At 36.5% G+C, this 27,698-nt stretch overlaps 5 protein-coding genes across 8 annotated transcripts; 2 read left to right on the top strand and 3 right to left on the bottom strand.

Moving 5' to 3' along the window:
* The first annotated feature begins 1,348 nt into the window (after positions 1-1,348).
* LOC132309001 (protodermal factor 1) lies at positions 1,349-2,995 on the top strand. Its single transcript, XM_059807345.1, has 3 exons — positions 1,349-1,581; positions 1,974-2,343; positions 2,474-2,995. The coding sequence occupies exons 1-3, from the start codon at positions 1,413-1,415 to the stop codon at positions 2,802-2,804; spliced, it is 870 nt and encodes a 289-aa protein (XP_059663328.1). The 5' UTR covers positions 1,349-1,412; the 3' UTR covers positions 2,805-2,995.
* Positions 2,996-5,113: 2,118 nt separating this feature from the next.
* LOC132309000 (uncharacterized) lies at positions 5,114-17,108 on the bottom strand. Of its 4 annotated transcripts, none has more exons than XR_009482530.1 (3): positions 16,843-17,108; positions 15,220-16,466; positions 5,114-5,211 (listed from the first exon to the last, which is right to left on the bottom strand). XR_009482530.1 is itself a non-coding variant. In XM_059807344.1 (2 exons), the coding sequence occupies exon 2, from the start codon at positions 16,462-16,464 to the stop codon at positions 15,418-15,420; it is 1,047 nt and encodes a 348-aa protein (XP_059663327.1). In that variant the 5' UTR covers positions 16,465-16,466; positions 16,843-17,108; the 3' UTR covers positions 15,029-15,417. The 4 variants fall into 4 exon arrangements, 1 of the variants encoding a protein (XP_059663327.1); XR_009482528.1 differs by lacking the exon at positions 5,114-5,211 and adding an exon at positions 7,862-8,694; XR_009482529.1 differs by lacking the exon at positions 5,114-5,211 and adding an exon at positions 8,730-9,302.
* On the bottom strand, positions 11,134-12,582 carry LOC132310063 (uncharacterized). The gene is made up of 3 exons (XM_059808302.1): positions 12,412-12,582; positions 11,578-12,303; positions 11,134-11,517 (listed from the first exon to the last, which is right to left on the bottom strand). The coding sequence occupies exons 1-3, from the start codon at positions 12,580-12,582 to the stop codon at positions 11,134-11,136; spliced, it is 1,281 nt and encodes a 426-aa protein (XP_059664285.1).
* LOC132310062 (uncharacterized) lies at positions 12,636-13,484 on the bottom strand. The gene is made up of 2 exons (XM_059808301.1): positions 13,431-13,484; positions 12,636-13,343 (listed from the first exon to the last, which is right to left on the bottom strand). The coding sequence occupies exons 1-2, from the start codon at positions 13,482-13,484 to the stop codon at positions 12,636-12,638; spliced, it is 762 nt and encodes a 253-aa protein (XP_059664284.1).
* Positions 17,109-21,380: 4,272 nt separating the features above from the next.
* On the top strand, positions 21,381-27,078 carry LOC132308998 (probable galacturonosyltransferase 15). Its single transcript, XM_059807340.1, has 7 exons — positions 21,381-21,694; positions 21,895-22,239; positions 22,376-22,419; positions 23,981-24,199; positions 24,888-25,466; positions 25,572-25,874; positions 26,369-27,078. The coding sequence occupies exons 2-7, from the start codon at positions 22,026-22,028 to the stop codon at positions 26,651-26,653; spliced, it is 1,644 nt and encodes a 547-aa protein (XP_059663323.1). The 5' UTR covers positions 21,381-21,694; positions 21,895-22,025; the 3' UTR covers positions 26,654-27,078.
* The last annotated feature ends 620 nt before the right edge of the window (positions 27,079-27,698 follow it).

The raw sequence follows: 27,698 nt of genomic DNA, 5'->3' as shown, positions 1-27,698 counted from the left end.
TTTGGTTTAAACAAAGTTTTTTATTAGGTGGGCCCCACCACCACATCCAACTGGGTACAGCACCTCCAGGTTATTTTAGAATTTTCCATAAACCAGATTCATTAAACGTCTAATTTATCACTAATTGCATATTAACAAGTGTCACCCTAGCCTGTGCTAACAAGTGCCTTAACCACAATTTTTAATGCACAATAAATACTATTTAACTAATACTAGATGTCCGCGTTTAGAATTAAAAGTTTTTAAGGAGACATTTTTTTTTTAAATTACTAACTTGTCCTTTTTAGTTTATGCATGGTTATCAAGTTTGAAATTTTTTGAAATTGTAAAGGATAATAATGGAAAGAGAAGATTTATTTGTTTTGACTTTTGTAAAGGAGAACTAATTTGGAACATTCAAAAAAAGGGAAAAATGGACAAATAATATGGGTCAGAGCAGAGGTATAGAAGATATTTCGCTGTTCAGATCCCTCAAAAAGCTACTTAAATTAGTTCAACCAGTTATATAAGCACTATATAGAGAACAGTCCCGCTAAATAAATTTAAAAAGAACTCGAGTAAAAGAAGAATGCTTTACCAATGAAAGGGAAGTTATACCAGCTGGGCCATTAGACCAGTGGTATGCTTTAGCATGTTAGCAATGCTGAAAGAACTATACGAACTTCCTATATATTAATTGCCACCTTCTCCAAATCATATATATATATATATATATATATATATATATATATATCTTCTTTTATTTTTTTGATATAGAACTTCCTCAATATTTTAGAGAGAATCGGACCCTCTACCTTACAATTTGAGAAATACGACTAAGTAACAGGCCTTGGTGGTTCTCCAAACCAAATATAAATTTCTCAAAAAGACGTTTTTTTTTTTTTTTTTTTTTTTTTTTTGTGGAAAAGCAATATCCTACTCAAAATTCCAGCACCGGTACTGGCATGTGACATTTGTGCATTCCCGTCAATGATCCAGGCAATATGGGCGTTTTATATTTCGGAAGTGAACCTATGCTATATATATAGAGAGAGAGAGAGAGACGGTCATTTCCTGGAACAAAAGATAATGTTTACAAGAGTTTATTAGCTCCTTCTATGTCCTATATCTAGGCTATTATGCTTAGATTTTGGATTTGTAAGTGGCAATTAATACAATGTTTGATAGGATTATGTGGGACAATTCAAAGACTATATATATTAAAAATTTTAAACATTGAAACAATTGAATACTACTTTAAATGCACCTGCAAAACATCAACTAACCACACACTCCTCCACCTGCTTATATTTACTTCTCTGCGTCCACTATTTATATATATTCACCGCTCCCTCCTGTGAAGCAGTACACCCTTTTCTCTCTTTGTTTTTTCTCTTATTGCTGTAAGTTCTCTTGAAACCAGACAGACAGAGATGACGAGGGAAAGAAACAAACAGGCCAGCTCTCTGCTCATGTGGGCTTTGTTTGCTGGGTTGCTTTCTCACAACTTGCTCATTCCTGTCATGTCTACTACAACTATTGTTGAAGATCAAAAGAACTACTACACTACTCCAGACCCAGGAAGTGGAACTCCCCCCACAAGTCTCTCTCTCTCTCTCTCTCTATATATATATATAAATAGATTATGCATGTTTGCTTCTGCTTATTTCTCATACTAACTGCCTACAATCCTTGCAGTGTTGCAGCTTTAATTTTCTAGCATATATTCCTTAATAAGCTATTTCACTATTTTAAGAACTGTCTTTTGGAGTAAAACGTGTTACTAAGTATAGCTTTGTTGCTTCCATTTATAAGTATGGTGGTGGTGAAGGTGTCCTTTCAAAAGTGGTTATGTCCATAAGCAGTTTCTAATGTCATATACATATATTAGATGAAGCAAGCTAGTCATTCAAGTTAAAACTGCATGTTTTTCTTCTCATATAATAATATAATCTGCAGTGCTAATTAATACTATATATATATATTATATACAGGTTCACACACTAGTCCACCACATGGAACTCCGCCTTCACCTAGCTCAGGAGGGAGCTACACACCGCCCTCTCATCCAACCCCATCACATGGTGGCTATGGCAGCACACCACCCCCCTCAGGCGGAGGCAACTGCGGAACACCGCCAAGTGGAGGACATCATCACGACCCTACTCCAACCCCTCCTAGTGGTGGTGGGTACTACAACTCTCCTCCAACTTCCGGTGGCAGTGTTCCTCCAACCATTGTCACCCCACCATCCATTCTCACCCCACCACCTACTCCATTCTTTGACCCAGGCACTCGGACTCCTCCCGGTATCTCACCACCGACGCCTCCATTTGACCCAAATTCGCCGCCCTTTACATGCAAGTAAGTGATAATTGCTCACGCATGAGAGTATGTGTTATATAATCCCAGATGACAAACAATACATATGTCAGAAGTCATCTATGGTAGTATAATGTAACATACTAAAAATTTTCATGCTTGTAACTTGCAGTTATTGGAGAACTCACCCGGGATTGATATGGGGTATCTTGGGCTGGTGGGGAACTTTGGGCAGCGCATTTGGCATGCCTAGCATTCCAGGGTTGGGCAATAATATGAGCTTGCAGCAAGCGCTTTCAAACACTCGTACTGATGGGTTTGGAGCACTCTACCGCGAAGGGACGGCTTCCTTGCTAAACTCCATGGTGAACAAGAGGTTCCCTTTCACAACCAAGCAAGTCAGGGAAAATTTTGTCACAGCAGTCAGCTCGAACAAGGCTGCAGCGGCTCAGGCACAACTCTTCAAGCTGGCAAACGAAGGCAGACTCAAGCCCAGAGCCTGAAAACCAAAGTTAACTCTTCAGCATCTAGCCATTTTCAGTTTGTGTTTTCAATGCATTTTCTTAGGTGGTGCATGTTACCTTGGATGGAGATTTATATGCGTTCTTAGTTTCCTATGATGTTACAGATTTTAAGATGGATACCAACTTTATGTTTTCCTAGTTATAAATAAGATTAGTGTGGTTTGGTTTCAGTTGCATATTCATGTCGCATCACACCAAATTGAAGTGCATATAGGGATTGAGAGTTATATGGCATCAAATTTTAAGAGGACAAGTAGCAGGAATGTATGATTTAAGTGGGGTTCAGATAATTACTTGGGTAGTTTTCAATCAGACTACTCTTTAACTGTAATGGCATCGCAAAATTAGCCTTGGATTAATGTGGAACTGGTAGGGCATTGCTAAACTAGTCTTGGATTCCAAAGTCACACCTAGAGCAATCTTATCTATCAAAACTTACTTGGATCATTAGAAACCATAAGAAATAAGAGATGTCCTATGCAGAGCCATTTAATGGTAGGTCAAGCTGCGCTTTTGGTGTGATACTTGAACCACGAGATGGGCCAGCACGCATGAGGAGTTGCACAAGGTTCATTTGGGACTAGACCATCTGTTTTCCACACAATCCCTGGCTGTGCTTCACCTGTTATTCCAAGGAATGACAGCCTGCTGTTATGCTAACTATACCCTAGAGGGAGAGCTATATGAGTGAATGCACGAGGAGTTAATGGACATTATGGAAAGTAGTGGTAAGTCGAACAAAGATACACAGTGAATATATGGTACAGCTGTAGGAAGACCATTAAAATTAATCTGGATATTTAAGAGTTATGTGAGGTACTCGAAGATAAGAGTGTAATAACATTCAATCCTCATTTAAATGATTTTCTAAGCTGAAAATCAATATAGAGGGAGAACTATACAAGGAAATGTTACCAGATTAAAGTTCATCGAAGATAATTACAGGAATTATTTAAGGGTATGATAGAAAAGACTTACAAAATTATTGCTGATACAGGAAATTTAGATGAGTCAACGAATTTGGTAGGCCCACTGACTGGTGGCTTGACATCAGTAGCTTGTCACTACATGTTGGCGTCGCCCATGAGATAATTAACTAGAATATAATCTGATAATGAAAATAACAATGATGAGTAATATAACGTTGATGATCACAAAAAATGATATAATCAGGTGAAAAATGCCCCTTGTTTTATACTTTTCACTTCAAATGAAACATAACTAAAGAGGTGAATTAGCTTGTGGAAGAAGAGTAATAAATCATAGATCTAACCTTTACAAGGTTATACAAGTTTTACAGTTAAGCCATTATGGAAGTAGATTGAATTTATGAAAGCACATGGAAGGTTTAAGCTTAAAACCATAAGCTTCAAACAGCAAAGTACCAATGATTTTTACTTAGCAATAATTAGGATATTCCCATGATAATGTAATTTAGTTGATCTATGTGTATTTGTAGCTTCAATTATAGTACCTAACAGGGTTGCTAAAGTAGAATTCAATCAACATTATCCAAGTTTTCCACAATAAAGGTGACAGATTGCAAGGATTACAAAAAGAGACAACTGGATGCAAGATCCAAAAAATCAAAGAGATAGAAACTACTTGTCTGTGCATGCATGCATATATATGTATATGTGTGTGTGTATATATATATATTAGATTGCTAAATTAATTTCCCATTTTTCAGATGCTTCCCCCAGCAGAATCACCTCACCCACTTTATGCCTTTGATTTGCATCAATCAGTTATGGTATTGCAGTCTTCTTATGAAAAGTAATCTACATTCAACCATTAATGCTTGGCAGACATATGACCAAAAGTAACAATAAGATCAATGTTAGATTTCACAATCTCAAAAGCTCTAAATCAAAAGTCAATTGTATAATGTCCAAAATTTCTACTCAAAGGAAGTCATGACACAAGGACGTCGGTCTTTAGTTGTTCAAGTATCAATTCATGACCAAGACACAGAAGTATGAAAAGAAAGGATTGATGTTAGTGGCCCATGCCTTCTACAAAAAAAAATGTAAAGACGGGATTGCTGTTAGCGGTCCACGTCTTCTATAAAGAGAGTTTTCGACCAGAAATATCAAGAAGTCTTCTTTGATCTAATGGGAGTGGCAACTGCTCTCATCCATCATATCAAATGCATTCAAAGCTGCAACTAAATAAATTTATGCTTAGAAAAAAAACAAAAAAAAAGTGAACTGATTTATAATGACAATAAATGCAAACCAACCAAACCAACTAAAACAAAAAAATGGAAAGTAATACCTCAAAATCATAGCAACTCCAGTAAGTTCTGAGTGGTAAGAAAGACTTGCTTTGTGCACCAATAAATTGTGGAATGATCACATGACAACAATTTAACTGATCTTCCTATCTGTCAACGAGGGTGAATTGGTTAACAGTGAGAAAATAATTAAGAGATAAGAACAAGATATTCCTGTAGAGAATTTCCATTCTGATTTCTGTTCAGAAGATCCAAGTATAGGAACTTTTCTACACAATAGTCAGATGGAAACCGTGTTTGAGTGCAATTTGGTGTTCATAAATATATATATGTGTGTGTGTGTGTGTGAACGCATGGTTTCCAACTGATAACACATGCTTGTTAGAGATTATGAACCATGTTTTGGCATGTCTATGTATGTGCAAGCATAGAAAACACACAAATTTGATATGGGCAATTTCTAGCTAAGCTATGGCAGTGAATCTGCCTCTGAGCAATCCCATCCATTTGATAAACCAAAAAAATTGCTACACCATTATAGTGCATCCGTGCATAAGACATGTCTATATAATACATGGTATCACATGCAGACTCCAAATATAGAGACAGTAATAGCAATGTGTGGGAATTCCATCCCAATAAATTTCAATAATCCTGTGCCGTAGGCCAGAAGGCAATGAATACCAAGGTCCTGGAAGCTTTCATAAAAAATGAGTGCGGTTATGTAAATGCTTGCTCTTCCTCTACCTCAACGGTTTGTTCCATTTTGAAAAACATTTCTTGCTCCCGTGCCTGATATATTCGCATTAGTGAAATGAGAGTCATTCTCAAATTTCGCCATTACATATATAGCAAAGGTTGGAATGATATTAACATATTTGCAAACCATCTGATCTTTCTTAATAAAGTTTTTGACATTTACTAGTAGTAGACCCTGAACCACTATGCATATGCCTCTCATCATCAGCTGCAATGCAAATGTTATATGTTTTCAGAGATTTTTTTTCTTTTTACTTTGTATGAACGTACTAATGTAGAACACTGAAACCTGTAATTATGAAATTTTTTTAATCATTTCACATGATATTCAAAATAAAGTTGATCATAACTAATCTAAGGTTAGAAGGATTATCAAGTAATGACATGACCAAAAAATACATCTATATTAGCTAAAAGGCATCAAATGAACACTAATTTTCTTAAATTTTGGCTGCTAAGTACAATTTTGTGTTAACCTAATTGTTTTAAGCGATCTATATCCTTGGTAGTGTAAATGCAAAGTTACTAATAAAAATACACAGCCCCATTTCATGAAAAAGGCATCACAAAAATACAAAAGTTGGCACTCATTTGTTGCAATAAAAATAGGTTGATACCTGGGTAAGCCAAGAAATGTATTAATGGTTTAAAATAACATGTACAGAGATACAAGTGCCTCCCTAGAAGCTTGACAAAGGGTAGTGCATCAATCAAGAAAACTTCTCCACTAGATACAGCGCCACTTTTTTTTCTTTCTCGACAAGTAACCAGATACAGAGCCACCTTGAGATAATTTGGATAAATTTTCCTTTAATGCATGTTTTTCCATATTTTTTATGGACCACCAAGTTAAGACATCACAAGAAATGGTTTTCATGAAAACAAACTAAGCCAAAGATACACCACTTGAAAGAATAATAGAACTTGTTATTATTAAGTGTCAATTTTCTGCCAAAATCACAATAGCAATAGGTAATCACTAGATCCATCGATACCAAGGAAATCACAGTTTACTGATGAATTTAAAATTGTAAATAGAAACTGGAAGTTAATTCTGGTACTGAATTTTCTTCCAGTGGGTGTCTACTCATCTAAAAATTTAACTGTTCAAGAAATTTAAGAGTTTCTTAAGTTCTATTACATTATTGGTAGAAAATTAGACATTGACGCACACACATAAAAATGCACAAAAATAAAAAATAAAATTAGAAAAATGAGGAAAGGAACCTGTGTGTGTATACACATATGAGTACGTGTACATGTACATATGCATGCATGTATAATTGCAATACAAAAAGGCCAGACATTCATAAGATAATGCAAATATTCCACTTGAAAAGACAAAGGAAAGAAAATAATATTAAAAATATAAAACAGAAGATCTAGCCACCATTCCAACAACAAATAACAGGCATCCAAGCTCTGAATATTTGAATAAAATGTGAAGGAAAACTAATCAAAAAAGTTATACATAAATTGTATAAAATCTCTCTCTAAGGGTTTAAATAAAACAAAAAAATAGGTTCACTCGAGCTGCAATATCAGGGGTATTGTTGTCCTTCAAGGATTCCTACAAACAGTTGATTCCTTTGCTTCACCTGCATTGCTGATACAGAGTTTTGGCTATAACTAGATAATAGGTGTCAGATGCCCTGTGAACCCTAACCCAATGCTGACTTATTCCTTGTCCATAAGTAGCTAATAGGTGCTATATCGGTAACAACACATGGCTACCCTAGTTCTGTACAGAGTCCAGATATGCTGTATTGGCTTTTGCTTCTATCTCTAATTCACCAGTTATATAAATATTTCCACTTGAGTGAGGTGATCAGACATACCTAATTCTCATCGAATGATACATGGAATTTTTCTCTTGGACAATCTACAGGCCAATGACAATCAAGAATTATCCACACAGCACTACAACATCAGAAGAAATTACATATACCACATGGTACAAATCACTAGGATTTAACTAGGAGACAAACAAAAGAAAGAAACAATCTGCAGATGTAAAACAAAATATTGTTGCAATAGTGAAAATCCAAATAATAGTCTATGAAATTAATTATGCTTACTGAAAACCAGTAAGCAAGCAGAAAAACAAGGAAACACCATTTTAATAGTGTGTTTTTTCTTTTCCCCTGTAGAAGACAACTCATTGAATAAATCAACCGTTCCCCTGAAGTATAAGGAACAGAAAAGATGAAGCTACCATTTAATGCATTCAAGCATCATGGCCAGCTATTCTAAAGTAAATTTATACATAGAAAACTCAAAAGCAATGCCGCCTTTTTAACTCCTAAGATCACCAATTGAGTACATCGATGATGCAGGAGGTTCTACATAACCAAGTGCCACAAAATTTGGAATAAGTGCAACAAGACCAATGGCCTCAACCATATCTGGTTCGTGTCTATGGAACCAATCATGTCCGAAAGGCTTCTCAGCAGTTGGATGTCCAGCTTGGCTATGTCTCCTCCACCAGAAAGTCCCAAGTTACAAGCAGTCAGTGAGGATAAACTATACTTAGAATAAATAATCCTCCTCCTTTTCTACACCCAGATAATAGAGAGAGAGAGGATCTTTTATTTTGTTAACAACAGTTTCCCTCCTTTCAAATGTGTGATGATCATCAAACTAATATCGCGCCTGCCATGGATCCATGAACACCAGTTTTCACATTTGATACATTGTCAATGGTCCTTATAGGAGGGTTTTCATATCCAGAATGTAGCACTTTGACTTTTGGTGCTGGTGAGTTCATGCTGCACTATTGGATTTTCCTTCTAGAACAAAATTATCCTCACCTAGGATAGCACCTACTGCACTAAATGGAGAGATATCTGTCTTTTCTCTAATTTTGCCCTTTTTCTGCAATCAATTAAACCCCATATTTTCAATGGTTAGTCGGAAAAATATAATCACACATCGTTTGCGTGTTGCCTTGTGACCTGCAGCATAATTCAAAGCTTAACGCGGCACAAGTCATAGCTTAATGCATTTGGTTAAAGAAAAGGGATTCTCCAAACTGATTCATAAATGCAATACCATCTCCAATGCAAATAAATGAAATGGCTGGGAAAGACAATAAATGTGGTGTGCGAGTGATTACTTGAAATCCAGCCATGATGACATCAGAAAAGGAGATTAATCATGATTCTATAGGCACATTTTTCCAGTCAATTGTACAATATTTCAGTTTGATTGGACCAGTGTAAACGTCAGGCTGCATACTAGTGTTCTGAAAGCTTATGACCCCCAAGAAATTATATACAAATTATGCATTAAGCAGGCTTGGGTCTGTAGTATTTAATGCTCCCAAATTAATATCACTCTTTTTTCTCTTATCTCCATTAGAAGGAAAAAGAATCTTCTCCACTTGCAGACTTGCAGTACAATTTTTTCTTCCTCTTTATAATTCCCTCTTGAGTCTTCCCTCCTTCCCTTATGCTTTCATGATACATTCTTTTCTTGTCTCCCTACGAACCACAATGGACCTCTCTGTCAATGCTCTTTTCTTTTAGAATTGCTATCTATACAGATGTAAGAAGCTGCTATAGATATAAAATCAATAGGAGATCACTCCAGACTTTTAGAATTGCTACCTATACAGAGATGCTGCTACAAGTATAAAATCAATAGATCACTGGTCCAGACTCCAGAGAGTGGGCCAATTATGCATTAACAATATATGCTTTCTCAAGCTTTCAAATGTCTAACTGATTTTTTCCTTCTTTCACTCTGCAACATTAATCAGTGATTGCAGAACTAATTTTCTAGATCAATTTGATTTCAAGCTTTTCTTGAGTAACGTATTGGCATTGCAACAAAACTTAGCTAGATTGAGCCGTTACACCACAAATAATAGATGGGTTAATTTCATTGACACCCCCTCAAGTTTGGCCAAATATCAGTCTCAAATATCTTTTGAAAATAACTATCACTTATGTCCCTTTTCGCTTTTCCGTCACAGTATCCGTTAAAAACATGAGAAAAGACAACTTTGCCCCCTAATTTTTTAATCACATTTATTCTAAAATATCAGATAACCTAAATGACTATTATACCCCTAATTAAACTCCTACAGTCCTACCTACCCACTACACTCACGCTATTTCTCTCTCCTCTATCTCTGTCTAAAGGGATGCTTCTGTGTCTCTCTCTCTTCTACAATTCTTCTGTCTCTCTCTTCTCTACAGATACGACCCACAGACTAACAAAACCTTGAAAACCAATTGCAAATCCAAAAACCCATCATCGTTTATCCACCACCAAGCCAAGACCACCATCAACCCTTGCCTATAACACCATTAACAGAACCAAGCGCAAGACCCATACAAGAATTCCAAACCCAATCGCAAACCCAGAACCCCATCATCGTCGATCACAATCAACCCATACCCTGCTGTTGCAAACCCACTAATTTTTTTTTTTTTGATAAATAAAACATTTTATAAAAAACGCTCAGAAGGGGAGCGGAACCCAAGAAAATACAAAAGAAAAAACAAAAGACCACAAAGGCCTCAAGCCTTCAAAGAGGCCAAAAAGTCAACAATTTCCTCCAACGATCTATGATCTCTCCCTGAAACCCAACAAAAAAGAGTGGAAATAATCGAGAATTTAAGTACCGAAATCTCCTATTCCTTTCAAGCCAAATACACCACCACACACAAAGCGGCATAGCCCTCCACGCATCCTGACTGAGAGACCCCACAGGGCAACCTCTCCACGCCTCAATCAACCCTCTAGCAGATCCTGGCATAACCCAAGAAAAACCAAATAAGCCAAGCATCAAATCCCAACACTCTCTAGCCAAAGAGCAATGAATGAGAAGGTGATCCACCGATTCCTCATCACTAAGACACATAAAACAACGATTGACCACCACCTGGCTTCTCCTTCTCAAATTATCTTGGGTTAAATCCTACCTATAACCGAAGTCCACACAAAGAAAGCCACCTTGAGAGGAGCCTTGGAACGCCAAACAGACTTCCAAGGAAAACGAACTCCAGGAACTAATGAGAGGCACCTGAAGAAAGACCTCACCTCGAAACGCACCTGAGAGTTTGCAACCCAAGACCAACAATCCGAATCCTCCTCCACAATCCTCTGGTGATACAACAACTCCAAGAAACGAATGGCCTCCTTGATCTCCCAGTCCTGAAAAGAACGCCTGAAATGAACATCCCAAACCAGTCTCCCATTATCAAGATGATAACAGTTAACCACCATGGCCTACCTATCCGAAGCAATCCTGTAAAGCTGAGGAAAGGCGAGAGCAAGAGGAATATCTCCACACCACATATCCTCCTAAAAGCAAATCCTCCTCCCATCTCTAAGACGAAACCGAATGTGCTTGGAAAAATCATCCCAACCCTTCCGAATAAATTTCCAGACCCCCACCCCCCGAGGATCTCTAACTTCCAATGAACTCCACCCTCCTCTCATTTCCCCAAAACGACACGCCACAACCCTCCTCCAAAGCCAATGTCTCTCCACCCCAAACCTCCACAACCATTTCCCAAGGAGGGCCTTATTAAAAGGCACCAATTTACGGAGGCCCAACCCACCATTCCGAATTGGTCTGCAAACCTGATCCCATCTCACCAAATGAAACTTAAACTCTTCACCTCTACCCCCCCACAGAAAATTACGCTGCAACCTCTCAATCCTCTCCGCAACTGAGGAAGGAATCTAAAAAAGAGAGATAAAATAAGTGGGAAGACAAGAGAGGGTGCTCTTAATTAAAGTGACCTTGCCGCCCTTGGAGAGATACTGCTTCTTCCAACCCGCCAACCTTCTCTCAAATCTATCCACAACTGGATCCCAAATTCCCCCACACCTCGAAGGAGCACCTAGAGGCAAGCCTAAGTAAGAAATGGGAAATGAACCAGTACGACAACCAAGAATGTCAGCAAAAGTCTCAATCTCAGGGACCTCCCCAACCGGCACCAAAACACTTTTGCCCACATTCACCTTAAGGCCGGAGACAACTTGGAACCAAATCAAAATACATCTCAAATATCTAATCTGGGATACATTCGCATCACAAAGAACTAAAGTGTCATCAGCAAACATCAAATGAGAGATTTCCGACTGAGAAACAGCATCCCTGCCCACCCGGAAGCCTCTCAAAAGACCCAACTCGGTAGCCTTTTTCATCAATCTACTAAAGGCCTCCATCACAAACAAGAACAAGAAGGGGGAGAGAGGATCGCCCTGTCTCAAGCCCCTTGAACTAGAGAAAAAACCAGTAGGAGCACCATTAACAAGGATCGAAAAGCGAGCACTGGAAATACAAAAATGAATCCATCTCCTCCATCTATCACCGAACCCCATCCTCTCCATCAGGTACAAAAGAAAGCTCCAACTCACATGGTCATACGCCTTCTCAATGTCCAACTTACAAAGAACCCCCGGGACCCCACTACGCAATCTGGAGTCCACACACTCACTCGCAATAAGGACTGAATCCAAAATCTAATGACCTCCTACAAAAGCGTTTTGAGAGTCCAAAATGATGCCATCCAAAACTTTCCTCAATCTTGAAGCAAGCACCTTAGCAATTAACTTGAAGATGCAACCCACCAAACTAATAGGGCGAAAATCCCTAACATCCAACGCCCTTCCCTTTTTCGGAATGAAAGCAATGAACGTGGCATTCAAGCTTTTCTCAAAAGATCCCCGAGAATGGAAAGCATGGAAAGTGCCCATCACCTCCCCTTTAACCACCTCCCAACACTCAAGAAGAAATCTCATGGTAAAACCATCTGGACCTGGGGCCTTATCCCCATTGCAGCTCTTCAAAGCAATCAGAACTTCCTCCTCAGTAAAAGGCAATTCCAAGCCCAAGCACAATCCTCCTCAGAAATGGAGTCAAACTGCAATCCTTCGAGCAAAGGTCTCCACTCAATAGACTCCGTGAACGAATTCTCAAAAAACTCTGAAAATCCTTTGCAGATCTCCTCCTCCTTACAAAAAATAACCCCCTCAACTCGAATCCTCCCTGTATGATTGCCTCTTCTATGAGCATTGGCCAATCTGTGGAAAATTTTTGTGTTTCTATCCCCCTCCTTTAGCCACAAGGCTCGGGATTTTTGCCTCCACGAGATCTCCTCCATGATAGCAATCTCCGTAAACTCCGCCTTGCACTCCGCCCTCCTAGCCTTCAAAGATTCCACCAAATCCCCTTGAACCTCCATCCGGTCAATAGCCGCTATTTCAGCAAGAACCCGATTTTTCCTCCATTCAAGATTCCCAAATACCTCTTTATTCCAAGTTTTAAGAAATTCCTTTAAGAAACGCAATCTGCCTGCTAGCACATGACTAGGGGTGCCAACCACACCATACCCCTCCCACCAGAGACGAGCCCTCTCTAGAAAGCCCTCAGCCCGCAACCACATATTCTCGAATCTGAAAGGAGTACGTCTACTGCACAATCCGCCACAATCCAACATCAACGGAACATGGTCAGAGATAGGACGAGCCAAAATAGCCTGAACAACATCAGAGAACCTCTCCTGCCACTCCCCCGACACAAGGAATCAGTCAATCCGAGAAAGTGTAGGGGGAGAACGGCCACTGGACCAAGTAAACGGCCCTCCAACCAAAGGCAAATCAATCAGTTCAAACTCATCAATAAACTCCGAGAAAGCCTCCATATTAGATGTCCACCTACCTCCCGTTGACCTCTCAAACGAAGAGCAAACAACATTGAAATTCCCACCAATACACCAAGGCAAACACCACTATTTCAACCCCTTTCTCTCTCTCTCTCTCTTCACGCAACAATACCCAAAAATATTATTAATTTTTTTTTTCTTTCTAAATTACCATTTTCACGCATCAATTCACCCATAAGAGTACTGTTACACTTCATAAAATCAATTTTTCTCATTATTTTAGTGATCACTGTTCCAAAAAAAAAAAATCAATAATGAATAAGGACAAATCAGTGTTGAAATTAGACACATTGGTAGCTTTTATCATTTTTCCTCATATAAACATATTTAAAATTTTATAATCTTCCATTATCATTTTCACACACACATAAAGGTATATAAATTAACAGAGTTGCGAAGACTGAGGAGGAGTGAAGTGTTTTTTCCAGAATAGATTGCAAAGTGAACTTCTTTCCTCAGCTTCAATGGCAACCATCACTTTCTTTCTCTAATGTGAAAAAACGGAACAAACGTTTGTAATGTGAGTAATAGTTATTTTAGAAAGATGTTTGAGGGTGATATTTGGCCAAACCTGAGGGGGTGTTAGTGAAATTATCCCATAATAGATTTATACTCCCTCTGTCCCAAAATAGTTAGGTACAACAAAATAATTATGCATTAACAAAATTGTGAATCACAATTCCCAAAGCACCCAACTATTTTGGGACGGAGGGAGTAAATAAATACTAAAACATGACCAATAGTCATATCATATTCTCTAGAACATTTCAACTCCATGCCAATATATGAATTAATAGAAAACTATACACCATTGTGTTCATTTATTATTACGTCTTCTCATCCTTATGGCATTGATTATTTTTCAACTTTTATGCTCTTCCATTTTCTCCTACAAATACTTTTTTTTCTATTCTCACAGACGATATCATTATTCATGCCTACCCACAACAACACTACTGAAAAGTGCAAAATCTGAGCTTCACTTCTTCCGACATAAGGAAAGATTTTCCATGTAAATACACACACACACACACACACACAGAGAGAGAAAATAATTATTTTCTTCCAACCTTTCTGGTATAGACTTTGCCTGAGTTCATCTTAGCAAGTTTAACTCCATCCAAATTACATAAAAAAGAAACACATTAAAGAAGTTTGATTTCTCCACCTAAAAGAGCCAAAGTTACTTTATCCAATTGCTTAGCTTCGACAAGCCCTATCAAATATGTGTAACTACTAACTAGATAATGAACAATCCCTTTCTACCCCTTGACATAGAATCTCTAGATGCTTAATCTATTGTAACTCAGCTTACGGAACTGATAACTTCGGGCTTATTAATTCTGATATTCAAGTCTACTGATCAATCAATTCCAGATGTATACATAATTACAAATAAACATCATCGCCATGGTTAGCAGGTAACTCATGAAATCAATATCAAGGTGCTTATTGGGGAAATAAATAGATAAATCATCAAAGTATCTGTAAAACAAAAATAACCAAGCAAAGATCTCCAGAGAGAAACAAAAAGTACTTAGACATTCCTTTAAATGGTGAATTAGACAAAAATTAGGATTTTATACAAAAAAACTATTTAGTTCCAAGGAGAGCTATGTTTTCACCGGACACCCGAGATTAGTGCATGACATGCTCTCTTCAAATTATATATGCACTTTTAGTTTGATCTAATCCATGTGAGTTTTCACCATACCTTTTTTCTTCTTGCGTAACTGACCAGATCCAAGATAGACTAGAGGTAAAACTTTTGACAAGTTTCCCATGACTGTTCCCACTTTGAGTTGGTTTTGATGACAGTCAGTAATATATGCTCATCTGAAAATTACATTGGTTGTCCATGATGTTCTTCCAAGGTCAGGAAAAGGGAGAATGTAGCAGAATAGAGTCTTGATCAGCTCATATGAGATTCAAACCAGTCAAAGATTTTCTCAGACTGCAAACTAGTCATTTCATGATATGCAAATGCAAGATTCAGTTCTTCCTGAATGTGATGAGCTAAATGCCCATCTGGCAAATGCATCCCTCTTTCTCTGAGACCTGCTTTCCAACGGATTGCACGCCCATCATTTCTCATATAACCATTTTTATCAATGAATCCCTTGTCATGGAATAGATCAAACAATTTCTCTGAAATAGACTGACCAAGACCTGGAATCCTGTCAGCTAAGAAAGTTGGTGACAAAGGGAACTCCATGCACTTGATATCTGCAACATCAATGCCTTTTTCCTTCAGAACTTCCAGATTTTCATCTATCCTCTGCTTCCTAGCTTCGTCTTTGGGCATGTGAACAAATAGGGTCGGTGGGTATTTCTTTGTAATATCCATTTGATCAAACATGCCTTCTGCAATCATAATTGTAATGCTACTAAATCTCAGATTGGTGGCAAGCAATGAAACAAAGTACCCACCGGAGGAGGCCCCCAAAGCCACAAGAGGAATCTTCTCAAACTTGTATTTCTCAACCCACCATTTGATAATACCTTTAACAATCAATTTTTCCTTCCCAAATGACCAGCATCTCCCTGCACTTGATACAGTAAGAACAGCAAAGTTCCGAGCGAGAGCATGAAGGACAATTAGCCTTTCTTCTGGCAAACCAACGCAATTCGGGCAGTTAGCAGATCTGTCCCAAAAGTTAGCAGCTCGACCGTCACACCCATGTGCTAAAAAGAGGACTGCCTTTGGTGAATTGGGTATTTGCCATATAACATCAGTTCCATTCCTAAACTCCACAGTCTGGTTAAATTGAACCAATGATTCAAAGCTATTCCATTTCTGCATTTTAATCCCAAACGAAGAACTGGATTTCTCTCCATTATCATGAAACCACCATAAAAAAACTACAAGGATTATAATAAGAAATGTAACCAATACCGGCACCTGAGGGTTCAGGCTAACATTCCATGGCTTTGAGGTTTTGTTCCCGCGCCTAAACATCACTGAAAACACACAATATAACCGATGTTACTTTTTTTTCAATTGACTACGCTTCCATTTCGACGAAGTAGAAAAACGATATGAAATGCAGTTTTTAATTTTAAATCTATGTTGGATACTCCAATTTTATAGTAGCAGGTTTCATGGGTATGAAAGCATTTGATTCAAATGAACCTATCTGCTTTATTATCACCGTAACTCGATAATCAAGGAAAGGAAATCAAAATCATACATTTGATCATCACATTATCAAGTGCAGGTAATCAAAGAAGAACGTGTTAAATACAAAACTAAATTACCAAACTAAATAGTGCTTGGTAAGACGACCGAATTCAAAATTTTGAGTGTTTGAATTGAGAAATATGATTAAGAAAGTACCTGAAGCTATTAATTCAAGAGATGCTTTGAGAAAGCTCAGATCTAGATCTAAGAGGAAATTTGTTTAAATTCGTTTTTCAAGCTCCGCTTGACCGACCGAAATGTAAAAGAAATGGGGAAATAAAAACTAGGGTTAATTTGCATAAAACTTCCCCGAATTATAAAAGGTTGAAGTGTTAAAAATATATATGGGTCAAAAATGTTTGGACAAAAAGGGTGAGTAGCAAAAATTTATTAATTTATTTTTTTTTTCCAGCAAAGATTTTTCACAATATTGAATTTCAATCTTCTACCATCCATTTTAAAGAAAATGATAAAAGCCGAATCCATTGTTATTAACTTATTATACAGACTGGAGTGTCATTTGTAAACACTTTATATATATATATATATTTAGGGCAGAAATGTTAGGGATTAGGGGTTAGAGAGGGGGATGGTGCAAGGCCTCATAACTTATTGAATTTAGTTCACATACTGTTTTAATGGGCGAATTACCCAATTCTTGGAGCATAATACAGTCCTAGGCGGCGAAGAGTCGACATCGAAGTGCCAAACCTTCCGTCAATATGAGCTCTTAGGAAAGATGAGCAGCCAGTTATTCTTAGAGTAACTTTTATTGGACTTCTAAATAAGGAGAGCAATCTAATCATCCAGTCATTATGGCACTTGCATATATTATGCATATGGTATGTTATAATAGTTATATACACATCTTATAGTTTATTATGGGCGGATCCAGAATTGTATAATGGGGTAGGGCTAATCTATTTTGGGGTGGACTAATATTACTAAAACCTTTTTTTTTTTTTTTTGGTTGGGCTAAAATTACCTCTAGTAATTATTTAATTATTTATTTTTTTAATAGGCTCAAGCCTATCCTGGATCGGCCCTTGATTAGGTGTGTTTTTGTGTATATATGGAACACAAACATATTTTGGGATTTTCAATATTACTTTTGATAGATTATGGATATTTTTAACTATTAATTATATAGATTAGAGGGAAGGGGAGGGGAGTCACCCTATATGTAACATTGTATAAAATCAGTTATATATACATAATGAATAATAGAGGTATTTCGTGTAAACTACCTTTTTTTTTTTTTTTGGGGAACGGGAGAGGTGTTTGCACTTTATGTACCATATTTATTTTTTAAATAAGAACAATTTTATCATTTTATTGCCTGGTCTAGACATTTATCATTTTATCATTATGAAGCAGATAACCACTCACATAAATATACCAACACTTGCCTAAATCTACAACCCATCATTGTAAATATGATTCCGGCCCCAAATTGCATGTTACTTGCCTAAGCTATGGATCACAAATGTGGGGCACTTGGGCAAAATGGCTTCTTTTTTGTGTATGTGGGTCAATTGAAACCCCCTCCCATATGCACCGTATTTATTATGTCCTCAGAATTCTTTTCAGTATAAAGCATAACCATGTGACCTCCTTTTTTGTTTGAGCCACGTCTTGAGAAATGAGAATGTCTTTGGAACTACCATATCATTTTAATATCTCCTCATAAGGCTCATATATAAAGCACATGAAACACACGCAATACATGATATAGTGATGATATATATCATGTTAACAAAATGATATTGTATCATAATTGTTTAAGTTTTATGCAATTCCATAATATAACTTTAACGTGGCAAACACGGTCACATACATTAATTCATGGTTTCTATATAATAGAATGTGACAAATAGTTCAATGAATTAGTGTATGTCATCGTGATGCCTGATTTATTCCACTAAGACACTTCCACCTATTTGATTATTTTTACGAACTTCTACCTATGATTACTAAATTGTAGTCGATCACAAATGTGAGTTTCATTGTGTAAAATGATTGAGAAAGTTTAATTCAAAATAATAACTACAAGTTTTAAATATGTATAAGTAGATCCTTTATTCGTTTTTTTGATTGTTTTAATTTTATCAAATTAAAATTAAACCAATCCCACAAAGCAAGTAAATTAAAATGCAAATTTCACTTGAACTTGGAAAGGCAAAAAAAGTCCAGGTATTGAGGAGGACGCCACTCTTACGGTCTATTTTTGATATTATATTAGTGTTTTAAATTTTTAAACATAACATAGAATTTTTCCTCATTATGTGTGGTCCCACTGAAAACCCAACCTCCTTCTATAGTGTGTAAACTCAATCAGGAGAAAAATTATGGAGACTTGATCGTCTTGAACGAATCAATTCACTATCTTAAAGCAAAGCACAACACACTTTGTCTCACTCTCACACCCACTTCATCCTGTCAAGAATCAGTTACAAAATGACTCAGACTTGCATTTGCAACACCTCATTCAAGTGTTATAGATTTCTGGCTTACTCCTCAATCCTTGTAAAAGAGTTGCTCGAAGAACACGAATGCTTCGCAAACAGTCTGTACCCTTCGTAGTGCGATTTAATCATCATTCTTTATGATCACAAACATAAAAAGAGAAAAACAAATCATGCTTTCTGAACAACTAAGATAATCCGAAAAAACTCTTATATCGTTGATCAGATTAAGAACACATCCTAAAATCACTCGTGTAATAGTACATGCTATCAAAGAAAGAAAAATACACATAAAAATCAATGATAATTTGATGTGAAAAATACTCCCAAAAAACTATCTTATTGGTAAAAATAATAATCTCGACCGGTTGGACTTTGCAACAAATGCAATTGAGAAAGTTGGCCCGTACTGAATAGGACTGATCTTTGCAAACTTTCAAATATAACATTAAAACCTTAATTTATAATTTCAACCAAACTTAAACGTGTGTGGAAGGCGTCCTCACTCATCATACTTGTTCTATATGATGATCTCATTGAATTGACGAATACTTTCACTTGTTGTACTATATTCCACGTCAAGACTCAAAATAAATTAAAAATTTTAGAATTCGATCGGACTTGTTTTGACACTAAAATTAGCCAATACAAAATTAAAACATTTGACAACATCATTTCTAATTAGCTTTTATTTGGTTGGAGAAAGTCAGTACATGAGTACATTTCTTCTTCTTCTTCCTTTTATTTTTTATTATTATTTTTTTTTGGGGGGATCTAACTTGGTTAATCATGATGGTTTTATTTTATTTTTATTTATTTTTTTTGTGATAGTATGAGTGCCATTATAATGAATTATCGATTAAAGCAATGTTATAACCCGATTTCTTGTTTAGATTTTCTTCAGGTTATGTTTGAGGAATCAGGAGTTTGAATTTAAGATTGAAAAAAACTCAATTAAAGTTTTAAATTAAATTTTTTGTAATCTCAAATTCAAAATATGAATTTAGTGTTCCCAAATACAATGTACATTATTGATGTTATTACCATTTGAAAAAATAATATTAATGAGAATGGGTTGGATGCAATGACAGAAATATCTTCTTGAGAAATTTGATACTATGAAACCGCTGGATTAGCTGAGAAGGGAAATTTTGTGAAGGTGTTGTTTGAAATTCCAAGTGTGCCACTTAAACCCTTGACATCTTGCCAGATATGGATGCTTGATTTTAGCACTAAATTTGCTAAAAATTTAAGTAGATTATCGTGACGACTTTATAAATCAACCCATTACATCATAATTAATCTTTCACATGGTTTGGGATTATATACTAATTTGTTTATACATTTAATAAGACCTAAATTTTTTATTGATATTAATACAATGGTGGTGTCAAACGCAACATAACTGTATGTAAATCTAGTAAAAAAAAGTCACTTGTAATTTGAAAACTTTGTATTTCATATTTTATTAACTCCTTCTCTTTAAAGCTTATAAAGGTGTAGATCTATTATTTAATTGATAGAGAAAAGTTAGTATCTAATTATGAGGATTGATTTGAAAAAAGAAGAAAAAGAAGAAGAAGGAGATGGATTCTCCACTGTTATTGTAGAGGATATTGCTTGTATGATTCATCATTTACACTATTGAAAATTTCTTTGGGGTCCTAAAATTTGCAACAGAGTTGCCCACTTCCTTGGCAAATGGGCTCTCAGGTCTAAGTGTAGTGATCTTCAGTGGAATATTTGACTTTTTGATTTGACTCAAGCTATAAAGGTTGATCTTTAATTTTTTGTTTGTGTTTTTTTATAGCCTAAAAAATAAAATAAGAGTGAAACTAATACGGAGTACAATATTTGGTCTGGTGTGCTTTAAAAAAAGATTTACCAACAAAATGATGGTACTAGAACTAGTACTAGTAAGAATGTGATGGATGTGGGAATAAAGTTAGAGTTAATCTGAGCAAAAATATTGGAAGTAAGCATGCTTATAATTTAATAATTGTGGATGTGATTTAGCGTTTTGGTGACATGGGTCTCCATGGTCATTTCACCTTGATTACGTGGGCAAGCACCATTCCATAGTTTGTGTGTGGCCACGTTAAATGTCTAATTCCATAGTCCACGCTCCACACTAACCACGGACAGTGAGACTTTCAGTGTCGCTATGTGTCGGTGATACTGGAAGAACGGGGTTTATATTGTAATTTGCACAATGAGAATGAAATGAAGTAGTGATTTGCATATTGTGTATATTGTAAAACTTCATTTCTGTCTCTAATAGTTGGATCGGGTGACTTTATATATTCATTCGCTTTTAACGCGGCTCTGGTTTTGGAGGCTACTTTCTTTCTCTCTCAAACTAATTAATTATTGGTCTTCAAAACTGAGAATGAATTACTAGTGGTGGGAGTATTTATTAGTATTATTGTGTTCAACTTCACGGTAGCTAAGCTAACACAAGAAGTTGCTTGGATCTCATTCTGTATGCGTCGCCAAGTCACAGTACCACCAATCCACCCAATTCAGCTCCTGACGCTTTCGAGGTAAAATAATAATACTGATTTTATACTTTATTTCCACTCCATTATATATAAAAAGTAATTTCAATGCAGTTTCTGTGGAGGGAGATCCAAAAACCACATCTGATTCCACGTATTTCAATCCTACCTAAATCACCACCTATATATCAATTAAGCTCATCCTTAGTACTTAACTCTCTCTCTCTCTCTCTATGTACGGACAGGGTTAGCAGGTGAGGACGTGTGTATGATCAGATCTCACAACTGATCAGATGAGACTTTCCTTCAAGAGGAAGAAGAGGAAATCAGAGTTAGACAAGTCTTTACAAATTCACCAATTCGATTAGACACAGAAATGAAGTATTACATCTCAACCACCGGAATTAAGAAAGTCACAATATCCAACGCCATCGGCGGTGGAGTTGGCGGAGTCATGAAGGGAAAGGGATCGCCGCCCACTCGCCGTCTGTCTCACCGATTGGTGTTGCCGGCATCGTTGATGCTTGGGATCCTTTTGCCCTTTCTCTTTCTTAGAATTGCTTTCATAGTCCTTGAATCCGCCACCGTCGGTAATTTTCCTACCTTTTTTTTACTATAATTTCAATACATTTCTACATCGCATCGTTTGTCTTTTTGGGTATATATATGTAATTTTGAGTTTTCCTCTGCTAAATTTGTAATTCAACATTCATTTCTATGCACCAGATTGTATGGGATGGAGGTTATTCGGCGGTAGTGAAACATCTCTGGTAACTTTTTCCATTCCAAAATTACTCTTATTAAACTCTATTATATACGGTATAAATTTTCAATGGAGTATAAAACTATAACATTTTTATTTCTTTAATTAATTTTTTCTTTTCTTAGAAGTTTATCCAACTAACTCTGGCACGTGAAATCAGATGATCCCATCTGGGCATAGGCTTGCAACTTGACAACGTAGGGGCATTTTGGTAATTTAGAGGGGAACTTGTTTAAGAATTTGCCTAGCCTTTTTACTTTTTCCCATAATTTTTTTTTATTTTTTCCTGGCAATGGTTTGGTAGATAGTACTCAACCTTTTTTCAAGGGGCAACACCAGCCCACCTTTTTCTATAATTTGTTTTGAGTATTGAAATTTTTGCAACAAATAGTGGTTGTGTTCTTATCTTTGTTCTTTAATGAGGTGTGGCTGCAAATTGTGTTAATGGATAGCTTAATATAAGTATATTTTGATATACGTGTATAATTTGTTACAAGATTTTTAAAAGTAAAAATATAAAATCTTGTTTGGTTGATAAATGTTGCAATATTAGAAAACAAAGTGGCTAGTTAGATTTTAACTAAATAAAAAATAAAAAAAGTGGCTAGTTAGAATTGGCCATTTAATGTTATTTATTTTGTACTATTCACCACTAAGTGTTTTCCTACCGGGTGAAAGTATTAAAAAACACTAATTAAATTAGTATTTTAGACTTGTGTCTCTTTTTTACAACAAATTAAAGTACTATTCAAATTGCAACCAAAATAAAAAATAAAAAAATAAAAAAAATTTTAAAAAAATAATTGCCAAACAAACCCTAAGAGTTGTGAACTATATCACGTCACATAAATCCATATTAGTTTTGGTGTTCCTATTCTCATGGCATTTTTATCTTCACCCCGTTTTACTTCAACATCCAATTAATGTGTTTATTGCTATTTGTGTGGCCAACTTCAACCATCTTATTATTATAAAATGTAACATGTTGGCTATTTTCTTTCAATTGGATTTCATCTCTATCCCATCCCCAGTCCCTGTATGCGTGATGCCATCTTTGTGCAACAGAAATTTTGAGTTGGGGACACAATTGGAAATAGCAAATAATAGAGCCAATGAAAGGAGATGTTATTATAATTATTATTCTGCTCCACTTGATGTTTATTTATTGCAGAAATAGTAATAAATAAATAAAAATTGAGGACAGCTGTTATAATGTCTGTTGCCAGTGTATTACTCTCTCCAAAAAGGTGGTAGGAGTAGTATATTTTACTAGGTCCACAGGGCGTGGAAACAGCCAAAACTGCTCTGTAGATGGCGCTTATATTAAGTGGACGTGTTGACGTTACAAATTGGCCTTACACGTCAACACGGATGGCTTGGGTTGAGAAAGTGAGACACTGAAACCTGTAGGGTGGTGTTGTGTTGAGGATCATTGGATGTGTTACAGTACTAATAATAATAATAATAATAATAAGTAATTTAGTGGAGTACTCCGCATTATGAATGATTGACTGACAGTCATTAGTTTTTGTGTGTTTTGTCTGTTGGTGTGGTTACGTACCATAAAGAAACTGAGAGAGGAGCTGACGAAGGCTTTGGTGGAAGCGAACACGGATTTGGATATGGATATGGATGTGGATGGAGCAGGAATAGGAATAGGATTTGAGGAGAGATCTCCACCACTCCCACTACCACTACCACTACCAGCATCTTTCAAGGACCTCGTGACGGATGTGACGTCTAAAAAACAGGACATCAAGGCCTTCGCTTTCAACACCAAGGCTATGGTACGTACTACACTACACTTTACCACTACACCACTATTAGTATTGCTCATTCTCAACTTGTCTCTCTCTAACCTTTTTTATGTTTGGCATTATTTCTTTTCAATTGTTTTCGTCCTCTTTAGGGGTCTTTCATTTGTCACTGCCTATTTTAGGGTTGTTTGCCAACCGTTACCTTTTTTACTTTATTTTATACGACCCACAAGCAATATTTTCCTTGTGCTCCTGTCATTTATTCCGACAAAATTAAAATAAAATAAATGAAGAAAAAAGTTTGGATAATTGTAAATAATATAATATATACTTGAGTAATTATTGATGATGTGGAAAATAACACATATCCAATGCCTACATTAAGCAACTTAGATTAAAAAAATTTTAGGAGCAAAATGATAAATATACATTGGTTATATGCCTTTTCTGAAACTTTGATTAATTCAATGGCATAGGTACTGGTCATGTTTTAGGCTGACATAAGTTGGAACCCAACTGAACTCCGACAGGTTCCTGGGATTACCCACCAAATTTTTAGTGCTTGTTTTCTCGAATAAATGATGACAAGTCTTGTCGATCTAGTAATTGCAGGCTGCAACGCCATTTAGTTGAGAGTAATATATATAGTTATACTGCCATCACTATATTAACTGTTGATCCTCATAGAATGAAGTTCAAATATCTTTGTTTCATGCAGATATTGAATATGGAGCGCAAGATCCATTCAGCCAGGCAGCGCGAGTCGTTTTTTTGGCATTTAGCTTCAAATGGTGTCCCCAAGAGCTTATATTGCCTTTGCCTCAAGTTGGCTGAGGAGTATGCCATAAATGCCATGGCGCGATCACGCTTACCTCCACCTGAATTTGTTTCTCGCCTTACTGACCCTTCCCTTCACCATGTTGTTCTCTTAACTGACAATGTCCTTGCTGCCTCTGTTGTCATCTCCTCTACCATAAAAAGCTCAGCCAATCCAGAGAAACTAGTGTTTCACATAATCACTGATAAGAAAACTTACACTCCAATGCATGCATGGTTTGCAGTAAATTCCATAAATTCAGCTGTTGTGGAAGTCCGAGGATTGCATCAGTATGATTGGTCTCACGAAGTGAATGCTGGGGTTAGGGAGATGCTAGAAATTCATCGCCTTATTTGGAGCCATAACTATCATGATTTAAAAGAAGACATTGAAAATGAGGGAGGACATGGAAAAAATTTGGAGTTTCTAAGCCCGAGCAGTATCTCACTTATGAATCATCTCCGGATTTATATTCCTGAGGTAATCACTCAACTTTTCATAGCTTCTATACGAATCATATGGGTGATCTCAAAAGTGAATATTTTGTGAAACTTGATTTGATATCTGATTTTATGGGCCACACAGTTGTTTCCAGATCTGAACAAGATTGTGTTCTTGGACGATGATATTGTAGTACAACATGACTTGTCATCTCTATGGGAATTGGATCTCAATGGAAAAGTTGTTGGTGCAGTTGTTGACTCATGGTGCGGACACAACTGCTGCCCAGGAAGAAAATACAAGGACTACTTCAATTTTACGAATCCAATCATATCATCTAACTTGGACCATGATAGTTGTGGATGGTTGTATGGGATGAATGTCTTTGATCTGCAAGCTTGGAGGGAAACCAACATTACTGCAACTTATCATCAGTGGCTTAAACTTGTGAGTACATTTCTGTCAAATGGATTGTAGTGTTGATGATTGGTTGGTGCCTAAAATGCATGTTTGGTACATTTCTTGGATTGTTAATTTGAAGGAGAGCATAATAAAGTGTTATTTAGTGTTGTGTTGCCAGCACTTGAAGTCAGTTTTGAATTTCATTTAGATATTAGGTGAAAGTCTTAAGTGAAATAGATAAACCATCTCTACTCTTATCTTATAAACCATGGAAAGTGGTTAGAAATACTACATTTCTATCACAATGAAACCTCCAGTGCAATTGACAACTTGCAAAATTGAGCATATATTCGGTAAGAAACAGAAGACCTTTTTCTTTTTCCTTCTTCTCTCTTTTCTTACTTTTGCAAGAATAAAAAATGAGAGAATCATCTCTGATTTCGTGTTTGGAGTTTATGGCATTTTGTTTAAATAGAGAGCAGTAATGTTTCTCAAGAGTTGTTCATCTTTGTTTGTTAATTCTGTCATGTTATTCACAGAGCCTCGATTCCGGATTGACATTATGGCGTCCTGGAGCACTGCCACCGGCATTGATTGCATTTGAGGGTTACGTGCATCCTATTGACCCTTCATGGCATTTTTCTGGATTAGGTTACCGATTTGCACAAGTTGATCCACAGATATTGGAAGTTGCTGCCGTTGTACATTTCAGTGGACCCGCAAAGCCATGGCTAGAGATTGGGTTTCCCAAGGTACGAAGGTTATGGAATAGACACGTCAATTTCTCAAATGATTTTATTAGGAAATGTAGAATTAGGGGGTGATGAGGACAAAGTTCTCTCACTCTTGATATTATTATTATTATTATTATAGTATTTGGTGCGGAACCGAGGTAGGTCACGGAGGGAAGAAGGTTTTGGCTTCAGCCTCCAGGACAAAGTAGTCAGTCGTCTCACTCTTCATATTACTTAATATTTAATTATAGTTTTGGTGTCAAAGCAGAGGTACACACAGTGTGGGACGGAGGGAAGAAGGTTTTGGCTTCAGCCTCCGCTTGCACTTGACTTCTGTACAGTATGAGATTCTTATTTCTTGTCCATAAATAGAAAATTGTAAAGGTACTTAATTTGCTAATACATATAGAATTTAGATATTTATTTGATCTGCAGCAGGAGATTTAAAAAGGATCATGGTTGTAGCTATATACATTATTGTAAAGTAATTTCAATATATGTTTCATTTTTCTCTTTGGTTTGGTGATCTATATATATATATTAATTGTTGCTGCGTTTCATAATTTACAAGAAGAGCAGTATGATGCTAGCTAGCACATCATTCACCCAAACAAGGGTGCTTAACGTTTTATGCGCATGTTTACCAGTACTCCAGTCTACCTAATGAATGGTCTGGGACAAGAAGAACGTCCACGGTATGTATGATTGTTATTATCTTAATTTGTTGATCGATTTGCAATTTCAATGAGTATATGACAGAATCCCACAAATTAAGGTGTGAGCAGTTTGAGGAATCATTTTTGCATGGAAAATAACGTTAATATGATCGTGTGGGTTTTTTTTGTGTTGTTGATGGATCAAGAGTGCTAAAGATACTACTACGGTAGTAATTACAATAGAAATTAGTACAATTCAAGTCTATTATTATATATAGCACTACTACTCCAACTGCACTACAAGACTAGTCTTGTAACAACAGTCTCACACATATAGAAAATATATGCTGAAGGCTGTAATTGTAGTGATGATCGAGCTTGGAATAATTAAATAGTAGTAGTTCATTCTAACAATATTTCACCAATTCTAAACAGTTTTTAATTTCCAGCCTAAAAAGAGGAATTAGAATGCAGAACGC

Source organism: Cornus florida, unplaced genomic scaffold, assembly GCF_030987335.1.
Source record: "Cornus florida cultivar Cherokee Brave unplaced genomic scaffold, ASM3098733v1 CherokeeBrave_3.0.0_Hap2_Chr05, whole genome shotgun sequence".
Taxonomy (NCBI): Eukaryota; Viridiplantae; Streptophyta; class Magnoliopsida; order Cornales; family Cornaceae; genus Cornus; species Cornus florida.
Note: the sequence above shows the minus strand (reverse complement) of the source record. Positions and strands in the feature narration are given on the sequence as shown.